Source organism: Mastigoproctus giganteus, chromosome 5, assembly GCF_048544385.1.
Source record: "Mastigoproctus giganteus isolate SK-2022 chromosome 5, ASM4854438v1, whole genome shotgun sequence".
In the NCBI taxonomy this organism is placed as follows: Eukaryota; Metazoa; Arthropoda; class Arachnida; order Uropygi; family Thelyphonidae; genus Mastigoproctus; species Mastigoproctus giganteus.
This window is the reverse complement of record NC_143579.1, coordinates 146,765,587-146,780,020: the sequence shown is the minus strand read 5'-3', so window position 1 is coordinate 146,780,020 and position 14,434 is coordinate 146,765,587. Positions and strand designations below refer to the sequence as shown.

At 37.8% G+C, this 14,434-nt stretch overlaps 1 protein-coding gene across 1 annotated transcript in view; it reads left to right on the top strand.

Moving 5' to 3' along the window:
• The window catches only part of LOC150085750 (AP-5 complex subunit beta-1-like), an 842,186-nt gene that overhangs the window by 51,326 nt on the left and 776,426 nt on the right, over window positions 1-14,434 (top strand). Inside the window, exon 3 of the mRNA XM_090374678.1 lies at window positions 12,943-13,063. Coding sequence (XP_090230804.1) covers window positions 12,943-13,063 — 121 coding nt within the window. The remainder of the gene's footprint in view (window positions 1-12,942; window positions 13,064-14,434) is intronic.

Sequence of the window (14,434 nt, the reverse complement as noted above, 5' to 3'; positions counted from 1 at the left end):
GAGGTGATTATCCCTTTGTGGTCTGTCCATCACCTATAAGGTGATGGACAGACCACAAATTGAGCATTGCATACAAGTCTGGAGGCCCCATTTTAGGAAAGATGTGGAGCTGCTGGAATGAGTACAGAGAAGGGCAACAAGATTGGTGAGGGGAGGAAAAGGCTGCGCTTACCAAGAAAGGCTGCAGTCCTGCAAATTGCAGTGTCTGGAGACTAGTGTCTGCAGGGTGATCTGATTTAGGTGTATAAGTCTTAGAATGGTTTGAGCAAGCTGAATGCTGATGAGATTCTTCCTCTTGCTTAGATTACATGGTTGTGGGTGCATAAATTCAAATTGAGGAAAGATATTTGTAGTACAGATATACGGAAATTTGCCTGTAGCCCACGGCTGGTGGTTGATTGTTGGAACAAAGTTCCATCTGTCATTGTGGGAGTTGATAGTGTAAATAATTTCAAGGAAGAACTTTACAAAATTTTGAAGCAATGAATGAGTGAAATGGGAAGTTTTTTTTGGCTGATGCTGCATAAGCTTGATTTCTTGCATTATACACCAATTAACCAAAACATTATCCCCTATAACAAATTTGACGGGAGAAGGGTTAAGTGCATTTATTTATTTTATTTATTTATTTTTTTTATGTAAACCCCAAACACGAGAGGTACTAGAACCTATAGTACTTAGTACCGTGCTAAGGAGGAGCAGTAATTGAAGGAGTAGTAATTGAAAAGGTGGAGTCATATACTTATCTGGGACAAGTTATTAGCTGTAATAATGATAAATGGCTGGAAGTAAAGAGAAGAATAAATTTTGGATGGATAGCATTCAGGAAATATAGTCACATACTGAAGAGCAATATCCCAGTTTGCCTGAAACGTAAAATAATGAATCAATGTATGCTCCCCACCATGACTTATGGAAGTGAAACTTGGGCACTCACCAAAAGAATGGAAGAGAAGCTGAGAACTATACAGCGAAGAATGGAATGAATTATACTGGGAATCAGACTGTTAGATAAGAAGAGAAACACATGGATTAGGCAGCAAACTCAAGTAAAGGACATTCTTATCAAAACTAAAGAACTAAAATGGTCTTGGGCAGGACACATAGCTCGAAGACATGATGACAGATGGACTAAGAAAATAACAGAATGGTACCCAAGAGGAGCTAGTAGAAAACCTGGAAGACAAAGGCGGAGATGGATAGATGAAATTCATGAGTTTTTGGGTAGTAAGTGGATGGCCAGTGCTCAAAACAGAAGGAACTGGAAAGTTGCCGGAGAGGCCTTCATCCTGCAGTGGATTGAAAATGGCTGATGATGATGACCGTGCTAAGGTTGGAGGTTGAGAAGACGAAAGAAGTTATTTGTTGACATTGGACTTGAACTTCTGTAGATTGTAATTTTCAGGAAATATGCATTAAGGAAGGTTGTTCCAGAAAAAGGCAGTTGATTCAATTAACGAGGAAGAAGAAAAGTTCGTTCCGTGAGTTTGAAGTTGGACAGTAAATGGATGTTGACTGGTGGCTGCACGTGTTTGGACTGTTTTGAAAGAGAGAGAGGGAATTATAGAAGCCAATTCAGAAAAACAGTGCCCATGGAAGTATCTGTAGAAGAGGCATGCAGCAGAAACAGTACGTCTATGAGATAGCGAGTGGAGAGACTCTGTTCGAGATGAATCATTAATTAACCTAACTGCCCTCTTCTGAAGAAGCCTGAGAGAGGTTTTGGGGGCACCACCCCAGATGTGGGAACAATATTCCATGGCAAGGCGGATTTGTGATTTATACAGAGTGAGCAGCTGTTTGGAAGAAAAATAACGCCTAGAGCGACAGAGAAAACCAAGTTTTTTAGATGCAGAGGAAGCAATATTTGTAATGTGCTTGTGCCAATAGAGATTAGAAGTCAGGGTAATCCCCAAAAGAGATATATCATTTTGCCTAGAAATCGGAGTGTCACCAAAGATAAGCATAGGAGCAGAAGAATCCTTTTTGCGAGATATAAGGCAATTAACGAGGAAGAAGAAAAGTTCGTTCCGTGAGTTTGAAGTTGGACAGTAAATAGTTTTGGAACGATTGAAATCAACTAAGTTGTCTTTGCCTCACTGGAGAATTATCTGAAGATCGGCATTTAAGGAATTGGTAGCAGATTTTCGAGAAGGTGAAGCTGATTGAGCAGGGCAAGGATTCTCAAAATGGAAAGTGGAATGCAAAGTGCTATTATGGGCAAAACTATGGATAGGATTTTCAGTCAATGGAAGGTCATTAATATACAAGAGGAAAAGAGTTGAGGAAAGAACTGAATCTTGGCAGACACCAGCATTAGTGGAGAAGACAGAAGACAGGCCATTTACCATTACCCTCAGTGAGCGATCAGAGAGAAATCTGGAAAACCAATTTCAAAAAACAGTTGGCAAGCCATAAGATGGAAGCTTGTTTAGAAGACCTTTATGCCAAACATGATCGAAAGCCTTTGAGATGTCGAGCAAAGGTTTGTGTTAAACCAAATGTTTCCATAGAATTTGTCCATAAGTGGGTAACATAAGCCAGAATATCACCAGTGGATCGACACTGACGGAATCTATACTGGTGATTGTTGATCACATGGAAAGTTTCTAGGTGGTTTAAGAGTTGGTGGTTAATTGATTTCTCCATTAGTTTAGAACGGGTAGAAGTAATTGCAATGGGACGATAATTGGATGGGAGGGATTTGTCACCCCTTTTAGGAACTGGCTGATATGAGCAAATTTCCAAGAAGAAGGAAAAACACTTTTCGAATAAGAAAGTGAAAAAAAGGCGGCAAAGAATAGGAGTAAGTTCAGGAGCACAGGTTTTGAGACAAGTGGAGAAATACCATCGGGACCTGGAGCTTTCTTTGCATCAAGATTCGTCAAAATCCTTCTGACATCCTTTTGAAGGAAGACCACAGGAGGCATTGAATGGAGTGTGTTGGGAATGGTGGGAGGTGTTTTACCAAGATCATCAATACATGAGCTGGAAGAAAAATGGGATGCTAGCAGGTCAGCTTTATCCTTGGCTGAAGTGACAACAGAACCATTTGGTTTGGACAGAGGTGGCAGCAGAGATGGGGAAAAGTTGCAGCCAACAGCTTTGGCTAGAGACCAGAATTTTTGGCTACCATTAGGGCAAGCAGCAAGTTTTCTACTCTTAGCCTGTTCAAACTCTACTTTGTGCTGATTAATAACTGCTTTACAATTGTTGCGAGCTTTGGTGTAGGCAGAAAATGAAACTGAAGAATTGGAAACAAGCCAATTACGATATGCAACATTCTTCTCTTGAACAGCCTTAGCACATTTATTGGGAAACCAAGGTTTAGATAAAGGACGAGATTTTAAAGTGGAGTGTGGGACAAAGGATTCCATTCCTACAAGAATAATTTCGCTGATACGATCTGAGCAAATGTTGACATCAGAAGTTTTGAAACAGTAATCCGACCAAGGAAAAGAAGAAAAGAAATCTCCCAGGTCATCCCATTTTGTATTCTTGTTATGCCAAACAACACGAAGTTGGGAATAGCCATGAGATAAAGGCTCCATTGGAGAAGAGACAATCACCAAGTTGTGATCTGAAGTGCCTAAAGGACTTCTCACTTCGACTGTGTACTTAGAAGGGTTGTTTGTGAGAAAAAGATCAAGCGTATTGGCTGCATGATTAGGATTGTCCGGTATTCTTGTAGGTAAATGAAATCTGTGCCAAGGTCATTAGTAATTGCAAATGCCTCAGCATCTCGACCAGCTGGGTTGGTGTGACTAGAAAACGGAAGCCAGCTGAAGTTGTGAACATTAAAATCACCAAGGAAAATTACCTCACTGTTAGAAAAGTTGGACTGGAGAAAGTCAAGTTGCAAGGAGAGGAAGTCAAAGAGCTTCAAGTGATTAGTGGATTTGGGAGAACGGTAGAGACAACAGATGAATTTGACATAATGAGGTAAGAGAGATTTTAAGCCAGAGGAGATCAAAGAGATGAGATTCCAAATAGCCAAGTCTCTGACAGGGAATATCAGAACGGACATATGCCCAAGTACCACCTTTGACGCGAAAGGAATCATACAGTGAATAATTTGGGCATCTGAGATGAGCAGTAGTTGAATCAATCGATAACTGAGATTCTGTCAGAAAAGGTACATGGGGTTTGGCAGACTGCAAGTGGAAATGGACATCGATGATATTTGAATTGAGACCACGTATGTTTGTGAAATGAATTAGGAAGTGTTTCGGAGGTTTAGATCTCTTTGCAGATAAGCTTGCTCTATTAGTCTGACAATTCAATAGTAAGAAAAAGTGGATGGGACATGCTGTATGAAGTAATGAAATTTTTGGATATGGCGTACACATGGTAAGAATATACCCAGATCCTTGACATAACGTGGCCTCGACAATGCTCCCCGCATACACACTACTCGGACTCCCTCCTTTCACTATCTGGCAGAGTAGAGGTAGCAAGTAGCAAGGCCGCCGTAGCCTAGTGGTCAGGCACACGGGTGCATAAGTACACATGCCTTGAGTGACTGTGGTTCAAGCCCGTGACTACTGAATATGGTGCTGTTTCTTGTATTCTGTCTATCTTGTGAACTCCTCTGACCGTTTGGTTGTCCCGGAGTATAAAGAGAAAATTTATTTTATTTATTTATTATACACTAGCTGATCCGGAAGCCTCCTAGAGAGTTACCAATAGGTTTGTTCTGGTGTACTAACTAGCGGCCGGCCTGCGAACACTGTTTTAGAGCTGTACCCTTGAAATGTAAGGAATATTGGATCTTGCCATGATGTTCATCATAACCTCAAAAGTCATCAATCGTACTGCATAATGGAAGAGATGGGGACGGGTTGACCGGAACTTAGCTCTAGAGAGTAAACATGGGTTCCACCACTTCAAGCCTCCAATAACCAAAGTGGTGGTATTGCAACGGTTGAGGAGAGTCATCTACCACCTAGTACTGCCTGGTAACATAGAGGGGCTGCATTCCTCCATGTGGTGTGGGCGCCACACCTCGACCCCTGTTTACGTTGGTTCACACACTGGGTGGTCACCCACCATGTACTTGTGCATGGAGGTTTTACCCAGGATTCAAAACAGTCCCACCATTGTGAAGGTGCAAGCAGAGGATTTGGCTGTCACAGACCGTCCGGACTTTGCCGAAATTGGATCCACTTGACTTGACCGTCACCCGAATATCAATTCCATCAGCGTTTTAGACTCCCAGGTAGCAAGTACAGCTTGTCTGGCCTACCTGAGAGAATGTCTGTGACAACCTCAAGGACCAATTTTAAACAAGTTTAATGAATTAGGCCTTGAGATTAATGATATGCGCTGGCAAGGTTATGACAACGGAGCTAACATGAGGGGCAAACATAATGGTTTGCAAAGAAAAATTTTAAATATTAACCCCCGTGTTTTTTTTTTGTACCCTGCTCTACACAGTCTCAACTTGGTGGTTAATGATGCTGCCAAAATTAATTTTGAAACAGTAGATTTTTTTAACTCAATTCAAGAATTATTTATATTTTTTTCTTCCTCCATGCAACGTTGCGTGATCATTTAAATAATTTATCTAATTACTTACAAAGTAAACGATGTGATAGTGGATTTTTACGGTTTTTAAATGAATCAAAACAGTTAGCCGAAATATTGGAAACTGAAACTAAATTTCCTGATGTCTCTCTTATATATCAGTGTATAAAGAAAATTCAGTTTGAATCATTTGATTATGAAAATCCATATGAAAGTATAAATGATGCACAATTAAATTTTAAAATTAATTTTTATTTTTCAGTACTAGACACAACAATAAATTCTCTTAAAGACATTTCTGATTTATTAAGAACACAGTGATGATTTCAGTTTTTTATATTACATACATAATTTAAAGCCTGTAACCGATAAAGAAATTCTAAAATGTTGTAATGATTTGCAAAATAAATTAACAGACGATATGAAGAACGAAAAGGATATCGATGCCATTGGCATGATGAATGAATTAAAAGTACTTAAAAATATTTTAAAACCAGATTTGAGAGTAACAGAAGTATTAGAGTATATTTTTGAAAATAATTTATGCACCACTTTTCCAAACGTAGTGGTTGCTTTAAGAATACTTCTTACATTGCCAGTGAGTGTAGCTACCGGGGAAAGATCATTTTCTAAATTAAAAATAATTAAAAATTATCTTTGTATTACAATATCCCAAGACAGATTGGATAATTTAGCAATAGTCTCGATAGAACACGATTTAGCTGAAAGTTTAGGTATGCATGACATGATAAAAAAAATTCAGAACTGAAAGCCCGAAAAGTTCAATTTATTTTATATCTAGTCATTTTATTTCAATTTATTTTATAATTAACTTATAACTTATAATATGTAATAACAAATAAATTAAACTTTATACATGTAATTATGTTTAGTTATAAATAAAGGTTATTATTATATATTTATATATTTTTATAACATTATTAATATCTGTTTTCATGATTTTTTTTCAAAACTAAGTGTTATTATTTAAAACATACATAACAAATTTCAATAAAATTCACAAAGCTGTCTTAATTTTATGTTACCTTTTCATGTTCAAATATGTGTAGCATGAATAAAATGTACTAAGGAAATAAAATAAAAAATGTAAATATTATTTATAAATTCTAATATCGATAAATTATTATTACAAAAAATTGTTATTTTTGGGGGGGGGGGGGAGATTCAAATGTTTTGGGGTTGCATTTTTTTTTCTTTGAACACGGAAGAAATATTCGGAAGAAATACCAACGAGAAATAGATAAGAAATTAACAAATCATCTTGCAGGAGTAAATATAGAAGATAACTGGAGCCACCTTGGCAAAACCTTAGAAGAATCAGCAGAGGCAGTACTGGGTGTGAAAAAAACGATGGCAGAGAAAACAAGGGCTGCGACAGTGGGATGCCAAAATCAGCACTATAATTCAGAAGAAAAGGAATGCATATAAAAAATGGATAACCACAAAAAAACTAGAAGATGAAGTGGAATATAAATGAAAAAGAGCCACAGCCAAAAGAGAAACATGAAACAGACAGAGATCAATGGAATAATTTTGTCACCAACTTAGAAAAAAGATATTAATAAGCCATGTGCTAGAGTATACAAAGTAATAAGACAAATGAACAATAACCTCAAGGAAACAGTCAAAATTAACACAATACCGTTAGAAGATTGGCTCAACTACAGTCAGTCCTCGCATAGCACGATAGTTGTGTTCCTAAAAACCCTCGTGCAATGCAAAATCGTGCAATATGAACAACAGGCCCTATGGGAAAAATGGGGTTAGGTGCCGACCACCCACGAATGAACACACATTTGTAACCAAAACATTACCAAACACAATAAATAATCGTAATAAAATACTTACGTATTTTATTACGACTATTACGTAATAAAATATTGCTAATGCTTTTGCTTCTATCGTAAGCAAACTTGTTTTTTGCTTGATTTTCTATCCAAACAGTTGACAGCCGTTGCATCTCTTCCAAGTCTTTGTGTCTTAATCTAATGAATTTTAATTACACTTTGAGTTGTTACTGCTATGAAAGTTGTTTTTATTTTCTCTGCATTCTTTGTAATTCTCGACGTTGCCTCATTTAAGTCTGTAGCACGTGCAATATCATGGTCTTTCATTTCGCTCAAAGCGTTTCACAGTTTCATATTTTTTCGCTATCGACAGTGGCGTACTGGCCATAAGCCTTATCGGGGAAACCCCGGTGGCCGGTGTGATTTTGGCCATAAACACTAGTATGAGGCCACTACAAATTTTCCTGGGTAATAATTTTTGACCCAGTCCTCCTCTGTTTATCGATATTGCTTTTCTTTTTCTCTCTGAATCTGCAGTGTCTTCACCAGGACGCTTCCTTTTCACACCTTTTAAGTATTTTACTCATTTTTATGGAATAAAGCACAATTACAAAACGAGGAGGCACGCTTGATACACATAAACAAAGCTGCGCACGTGTAGCAACTGAATAAACAACACCGTAAAGGCCACTATTAACACCTCATATTTTACTAAAGCACATTTCTAGGGGTTACTACCATAAAACAATAAAAACAATTTCCAGTTGCGTTTCTGCTAATGGAATCTGCTATAAACTGGTAGTAAACTCGATCTAATTGCATTTGCGATTATACCGATAGTTGGAATTGTGTTGGTTTTTACGTTGTTATGGTGAAATGTGTTTCCCCTTCACTGATATAAAACACATAAATACATTTTCGGAATCTTCTCTTCATTCCTATCGTGTTGCATTCGGTTGGAGTGATTCCGCGTTCGACTGCCATTTCTTGTAAACACAAAGGCGAATCATGCATAAGCGAATTCGGTTAGTGTTATATAAGATATCGTTCCCCTATTTATAAATCGTGTATGATCGAATTCGTGTAATGTAAACACGTGTTATACGAGGACTGACTGTATTATTAAAACCTATGGACCTCATTGATCCTACCCTGGCAAAAACAACATCTAACAATAATATAATAGAAACATTCACTAACAAAGAACTGGAAAGAGTGCTTAAAAACAGTAAAAATAAAAAAAGTCCAGGCAACGATGGAATTAACATAGAGCTCATCAAATACTCAGGAAAAAATTTCAAATTAAGCTACTTGAACTGATGAATGATTTTTGCCGGCCACACGCAACCTGATAGCTGGCAAAATGCTCTGGTAGTGCCAATTTTCAAAAAAGGCAATATAAACGACTGCAATAACTACTGAGGAATCAGTCTCCTAAACTCAAGATATAAAATATACTCAAGCCTCTTAAAATTGAAACTTAATAATTATATGAAAACATCCTTGGAGAAGAACCAGACGGGTTCAGGAGGGGAAGATCATGTGCTGACGCTTACTTTACACTTCTCCTGTTAGAAAAAAAGAAGAGAGTTAAAGTAATATCAGCTATGGCACTAGATGCTGATGGGTACACCTTACTTCACTTGTACTGTATACTTATTAGCAATGGCATAGACAGTGTAGAGAGAGACATATTGATGATGGTATATCGGGCTTAATGTCCAAGTTTGCAGACGATACAAAGGTTGGCAGGGTTGTCAAGGACACTACTGACACTATGCTGCTACAACAGGATCTGGAAAGGTTGAGCAGATGGGCTGAGAGGTGGCAAATGAAGTTTAACATTGACAAATGTAAAGTACTACACATGGGAAACAGCAACCCCAGAGCAACGTATCAACTCTGTGGTACAACACTGACAGTGGTAGAGAATGAAAGGGACTTGGGGGTGGTTGTGCAGGCAGATATGAAGTTCTCTGAGCAGTGCAGACGGGCTGCAAGAGTAGCTCATGGAGTATTGTTAATGATATACAGGAATTTTTCCAGCAGGGATAAGGAGGTGATTATTCCATTGTATAAGGCGATGGTCAGGCCACACCTAGAGTACTGTATACAGGTCTGGAGGCCCCATTTCAAGAAGGATGTAGAGCTGCTGGAACAAGTACAGAGAAGGGCAACAAGATTAGTGAATGGAACAAAGGGATGCTCTTACGAAGCAAGGCTTAAGTTTTGCAAATTACAGTGTCTGGAGACTAGGCGCCAGCGAGGTGATCTGATAGAGGTGTATAAAGCCTTGAATGGTTTAAGCATGCTCAATGCTGATGGGATTCTTCCTCTAGCTCAGAAAAATCACCTGAGAGGGCATAAATTCAAATTGAGGAAAGACAGATGTAGGATAGACGTGCGGAAATTTGCCTTTAGCCAGCGGGTGGTTGGTTGGTGGAACAGACTTCCATCCCTTGTGGTGGAGGTTGATAGCCTAAATAAGTTTAAGGCTCAGCTGGACAGGTATTTTGAATGAACAGGGGGGTGAAGTGGAAGTGGTTATTTTTATTTATTTATGTTACTTTTTTTTTTTTTTTTGGCTGATGCTGCATAAGCTTGCTTTCTTGCATCAAATGCCTCTACTAATGCTAATGCTAATGCTAGAGTCAGTAGGTACATTGTATCCCCTGACACCAAAATCTGGTATTGTGGCACTTTTTAGCATTAGGCACTTGGCACCTTTTTTGTGAATGTACTTGCTGACAAAATCCTGGTTACACTACTGCTTATTAGACCTCAATTGGAATACAGTGTTCCTGTATATGATTCTGCTAGAAAGAGTGCCCTTGAGTGGTTTAGCCAATTCATCATTATGCCTTATGGGTGTTCACATCTTATATGTTGAAGCAACTGAACCACTGCTGGATTCTACAAAAGAGGAACAGCCACTGAAATTAGCTGCCTGAGGAAGTCAAAAAAGCACAAGTTTAACCCAGTCTAATGTATAAGAAATGCAGTTTGTGCTTGACAGGAGGACATAGCCTGTGATATTTCTGTTTTTATGTATTTTTATTGGTATTTTTATAGAAAGTAACCTATTTCTAAACTTTAAATCTGTAAAAATACAGATAAACCATGAGCACATCCACCAATATACATATATATTTTGTCTGATATGATAGAACAAATTTCAAGTAGCTTTCAAAATTTCCAATAAAAATTTAGTTCAGATAACTTACGAGCTGTAAAATATCAGAGAACTTTTCTTAAAATGCAGACTTATATAATTCTATATAATTATATAGAATTATATAATTCCTTTTCAGGAGGGCTGTAATGGTAGTAATTCTATTGCAGACTGATGATATTTGAAAGTCCAGATCACAGCTCATATTTAATATGCTTTCAATTTTAGTGTTGTGTTATGATGTTCTACTGTTTTGGTTTTTATGACAAGCTAAGGGAATCTGTGATGTATCTTTGCTTGGACTAATGCATGGTTATAGTTACATGAATTAAGCCATTTTAGTTTTTTTCCTTTGTATTGTTAATCATACTATTTCAGTAATGCTTTCAGCATGATAGTTGCAGTGTTAGTAGGTTAATTTAGTACAATTCTAGTTTACCTTTCACTGACAGTCATTAGTGAGACTTGGCCAAAAAAAATTGAGAGATTGATTATTCATTTCTCAGTTTTCTAATTTAAAAAAAAAAATTAAAACTGTTTGAAATTGTTTTAGAAAAGTGTTTAAGCAGATGTATTCTCAAGAAGGGGTATGTAGCAGGTTACATTAAATGAGTTTTGGCCTAAAAACCTTTGAGAGATTTAGTATTGAGGGATTTAGATGCAAATAATGGAGTCATTGGTAAAAGAAATAATGCTGGATTATCTAGACAAGACTCTAATTATACTTCAAACACAGCATGGGTGTGTTAAGGAGAAATATTGTTTTATCGGTTTGATTGATTACTACGATGTGGTCATAAAGGAACTCAATACAGAAAATAATTTTGATATAATATACGTGGATTTCAGGAAAGCTTTTGATACTGTTGCACATAAAAGACTGCTGTACAGTGTGGCATTAAGGGCAAGTTGCTGCTATAGATAAGGGGATGGTTGAGTGGGAGAAGACAGAGTGGTGATTGTGTGGACTAATTAGTGGAGTCCCCCAGGGTTCTGTGTTGAGCCCATTGTTGTTTTCTATATTTATCAGTGATATTGATGAAGGCATATCAGGCTTAATGTCCATGTTTGCAGATGATACAAAAGGTGGTTAATGACATATGCTTCTGCAACAGGATCTAGAAAAGTTAGGCAAATGGACTGAGAAATGGCAACTGAAGTTTAACATTGATAAATGCAAAACACTGCATATTAGTAGCAGTAACCCCAGAGACAATGAGTAATTGTGCAGTCAAATATGAGGTTCTCTGAGCAATGCAGACAGGTGCCAGGGCACCTCATGGGGTTTTGTCAATGATATACAGGAATTTGGCTATCACAGATAAGGGCCGACCGGGCTAGCCTGGTGGGTAAAGTGCCTGCCTGGCAACCCAAAGGTCGCAGGTTTGATTCCCGCCTCGGGCTTGGATCAAAGTACTGCAAAAACCTTGGGTGGTGCATTATGGCCACAAAAGCCTATGCGCCAACAACTACAAAAAAAAAAAAAAAAAAAACGGATAAGGAGATGATTATCCCATTGTATAATACAGTGGTCAGGTCACATCTTGAGTACTGCATGCATGTCTGGAGGCCCCATTTTAGGAAAGATGTGGAGCTGCTGGAATGAGTACAGAGAAGGGCAACAAGATTGAAGTGAACAAAGAGTTGCTCTTACCAAGAAAGGCTACAGTTCTGAAAATTGCAGTGTCTGGATGTTAGGCACCTGCGAGGTAATCTGATTGAGGTGCTTAAGGTTTTGAATGGATCGAGCAAGCTCAGTGCTAATGAGATTCTTCCTCTTGCTGAAACCACACATGAGAGGACACAAAATTTAAATTGAGGAAGGATGGTTATAGAATAGATGTGTGGAAGCTTGCCTTTAGTCAGCAGGAGGTTGATTGTTGGAACAAACTTCCATTTGTTGTTATGGAAGTTGTAGGTTTAAATAAATTCAAGCAAGAATTAGACAATCTGTTGGAGGGAATGAATAGGTGAAATGGGAGGTGTCATTTTTTTTTTTTTTTTTTTTTTGTCTGATGCTGTGTGTAAGGCTTGCTTTCTTGCATTATTTTCCACTGATAATACTATTGTTTTGTCTGTTTTGAGGTCTGGGATAATGTGGTCTTCAACTCTGCATTACAGAATTTGGGTAGTGGGGGCACAAATTGGAGCCCTTCAGGATGCAAGTATGTATGTAGGTTAATATATAGGATAACAAGGTCCACTATGAACATATGGCCTTTATTAACCTATATGTGACATTAGTAAACTGTTTCCCATGAAATAAATAAATGTAAAAACAGAAATTCATTCCTTTTATCATTAAATTTATTTTTTTTATAAAAATAGTCAAATAATTAGTTTAGAATGTTTGGTGCAATGTTTTTGTATTCTTCCATTTTAATGTAAAGCAGAATATAAAATTTTTGGAAATAAAGAAAAAAAATTATTATTCAGTGTGGAGCAGGTAATTGGATCATTAAGAAGCCTATATTTGACATTAGAAAGTAGAGAAGACAAAAGGCTACTGAAGAGTCAGATACTTATTACTGTAACAGCCGTTCTTTTAAGTTTTGAGGTAAGTCTTTAATTGTTAAGTTCATTATGAATATGAATGAATGTTGTATTTTTTCTTGCTTGAGTTTTTACAGTCATGTTCATACTTCATTTAGAAGAAGTAGAGTTTCTCTTTATTCCTCTCATTTCTTCAGGTAACAGTTTGACTAATAAACACAATAAACTACTGAGGTACTACTCTTGGTACCTCAGTAGGCTGAGGTACCAAGAGGTATTTTGGTACCTCAGTAGGCTTTGAGTTTCCTGCCAGTTTATTGTTATTTTTTTATGTAAACCCCAAACACGAGAGGTATTAGAACCTATAGTACTTAGTACCATGCTTGGGTTGGAGGTTGAGAAGACGAAAGAAGATATTTGTTCACATTGCACTTGAACTTCTGTAGACCGTAATTTTCAGGAAATACGTATGAAGGAAGGTTGTTCCAGAAAATGGCAGTTGAATGAATAAACGAGGAAGATGAAAAGTTGGTTCTGTGAGTTTGGAGTTGGACAGTAAATGGATGTTGGCTGGTGGCGGCACGTGTTCGGACTGTTTTGAAAGAGAGAGTGGGAATTATAGAAGCCAATTCAGAAGAACAGTGCCCATGGAAGTATCTGTAGAAGAGGCATGCAGTGGAAATAGTACGTCTATGAGACAGTGAGTGGAGAGACTTTGTTAAAGATGAATCATTAATTAACCTAACTGCCCTCTTCTGAATGGAATCAAGAAGCCTGAGAGAGGTTTTGGGGTTACCACCCCAGATGTGGGAACAGTATTCCATGGCAGGGCGGATTTGCGATTTATACAGAGTGAGCAGCTGATTGGAAGAAAAGTAACACCAAGAGCGAAAGAGAAAACCAAGTTTTTTAGATGCAGAGGAAGCAATATTTGTAATGTGCTTGTGCCAAGAGAGATTAGAAGTCAGGGTAATCCCCAAAAGAGATATATCATTTTGCCTAGAAATCAGTGTCACTACATATAAGCATAGGAGCAGAAGAATCCTTTTTGCGAGATATAAGACAAGATTGAGTTTTAGAAGGGTTGAAATCAACTAAGTTGTCTTTGCCCCACTGGAGAATTATCTGAAGATCGGTATTTAAGGAATTGGTAGCAGATTTTCGAGAAGTTGAAGCTGATTGAGCAGGACAAGGTTTCTCAAAATGGAAAGTGGAATGCAATGTGCTATCATCGGCAAAACTATGGATAGGATTTCCAGTCAATGGCAGAAGGTCATTAATATAGAAGAGGAAAAGAGTGGGGGAAAGAACTGAACCTTGGGGAACACCGGCATTAGTGGAGAAGTTAGAAAACAGAGAGCCATCTACCATCACTCTCAGTGAGCGATCAGAGAGAAAACTGGATAACCAATTACTAAAAACAGTTGACAAACCA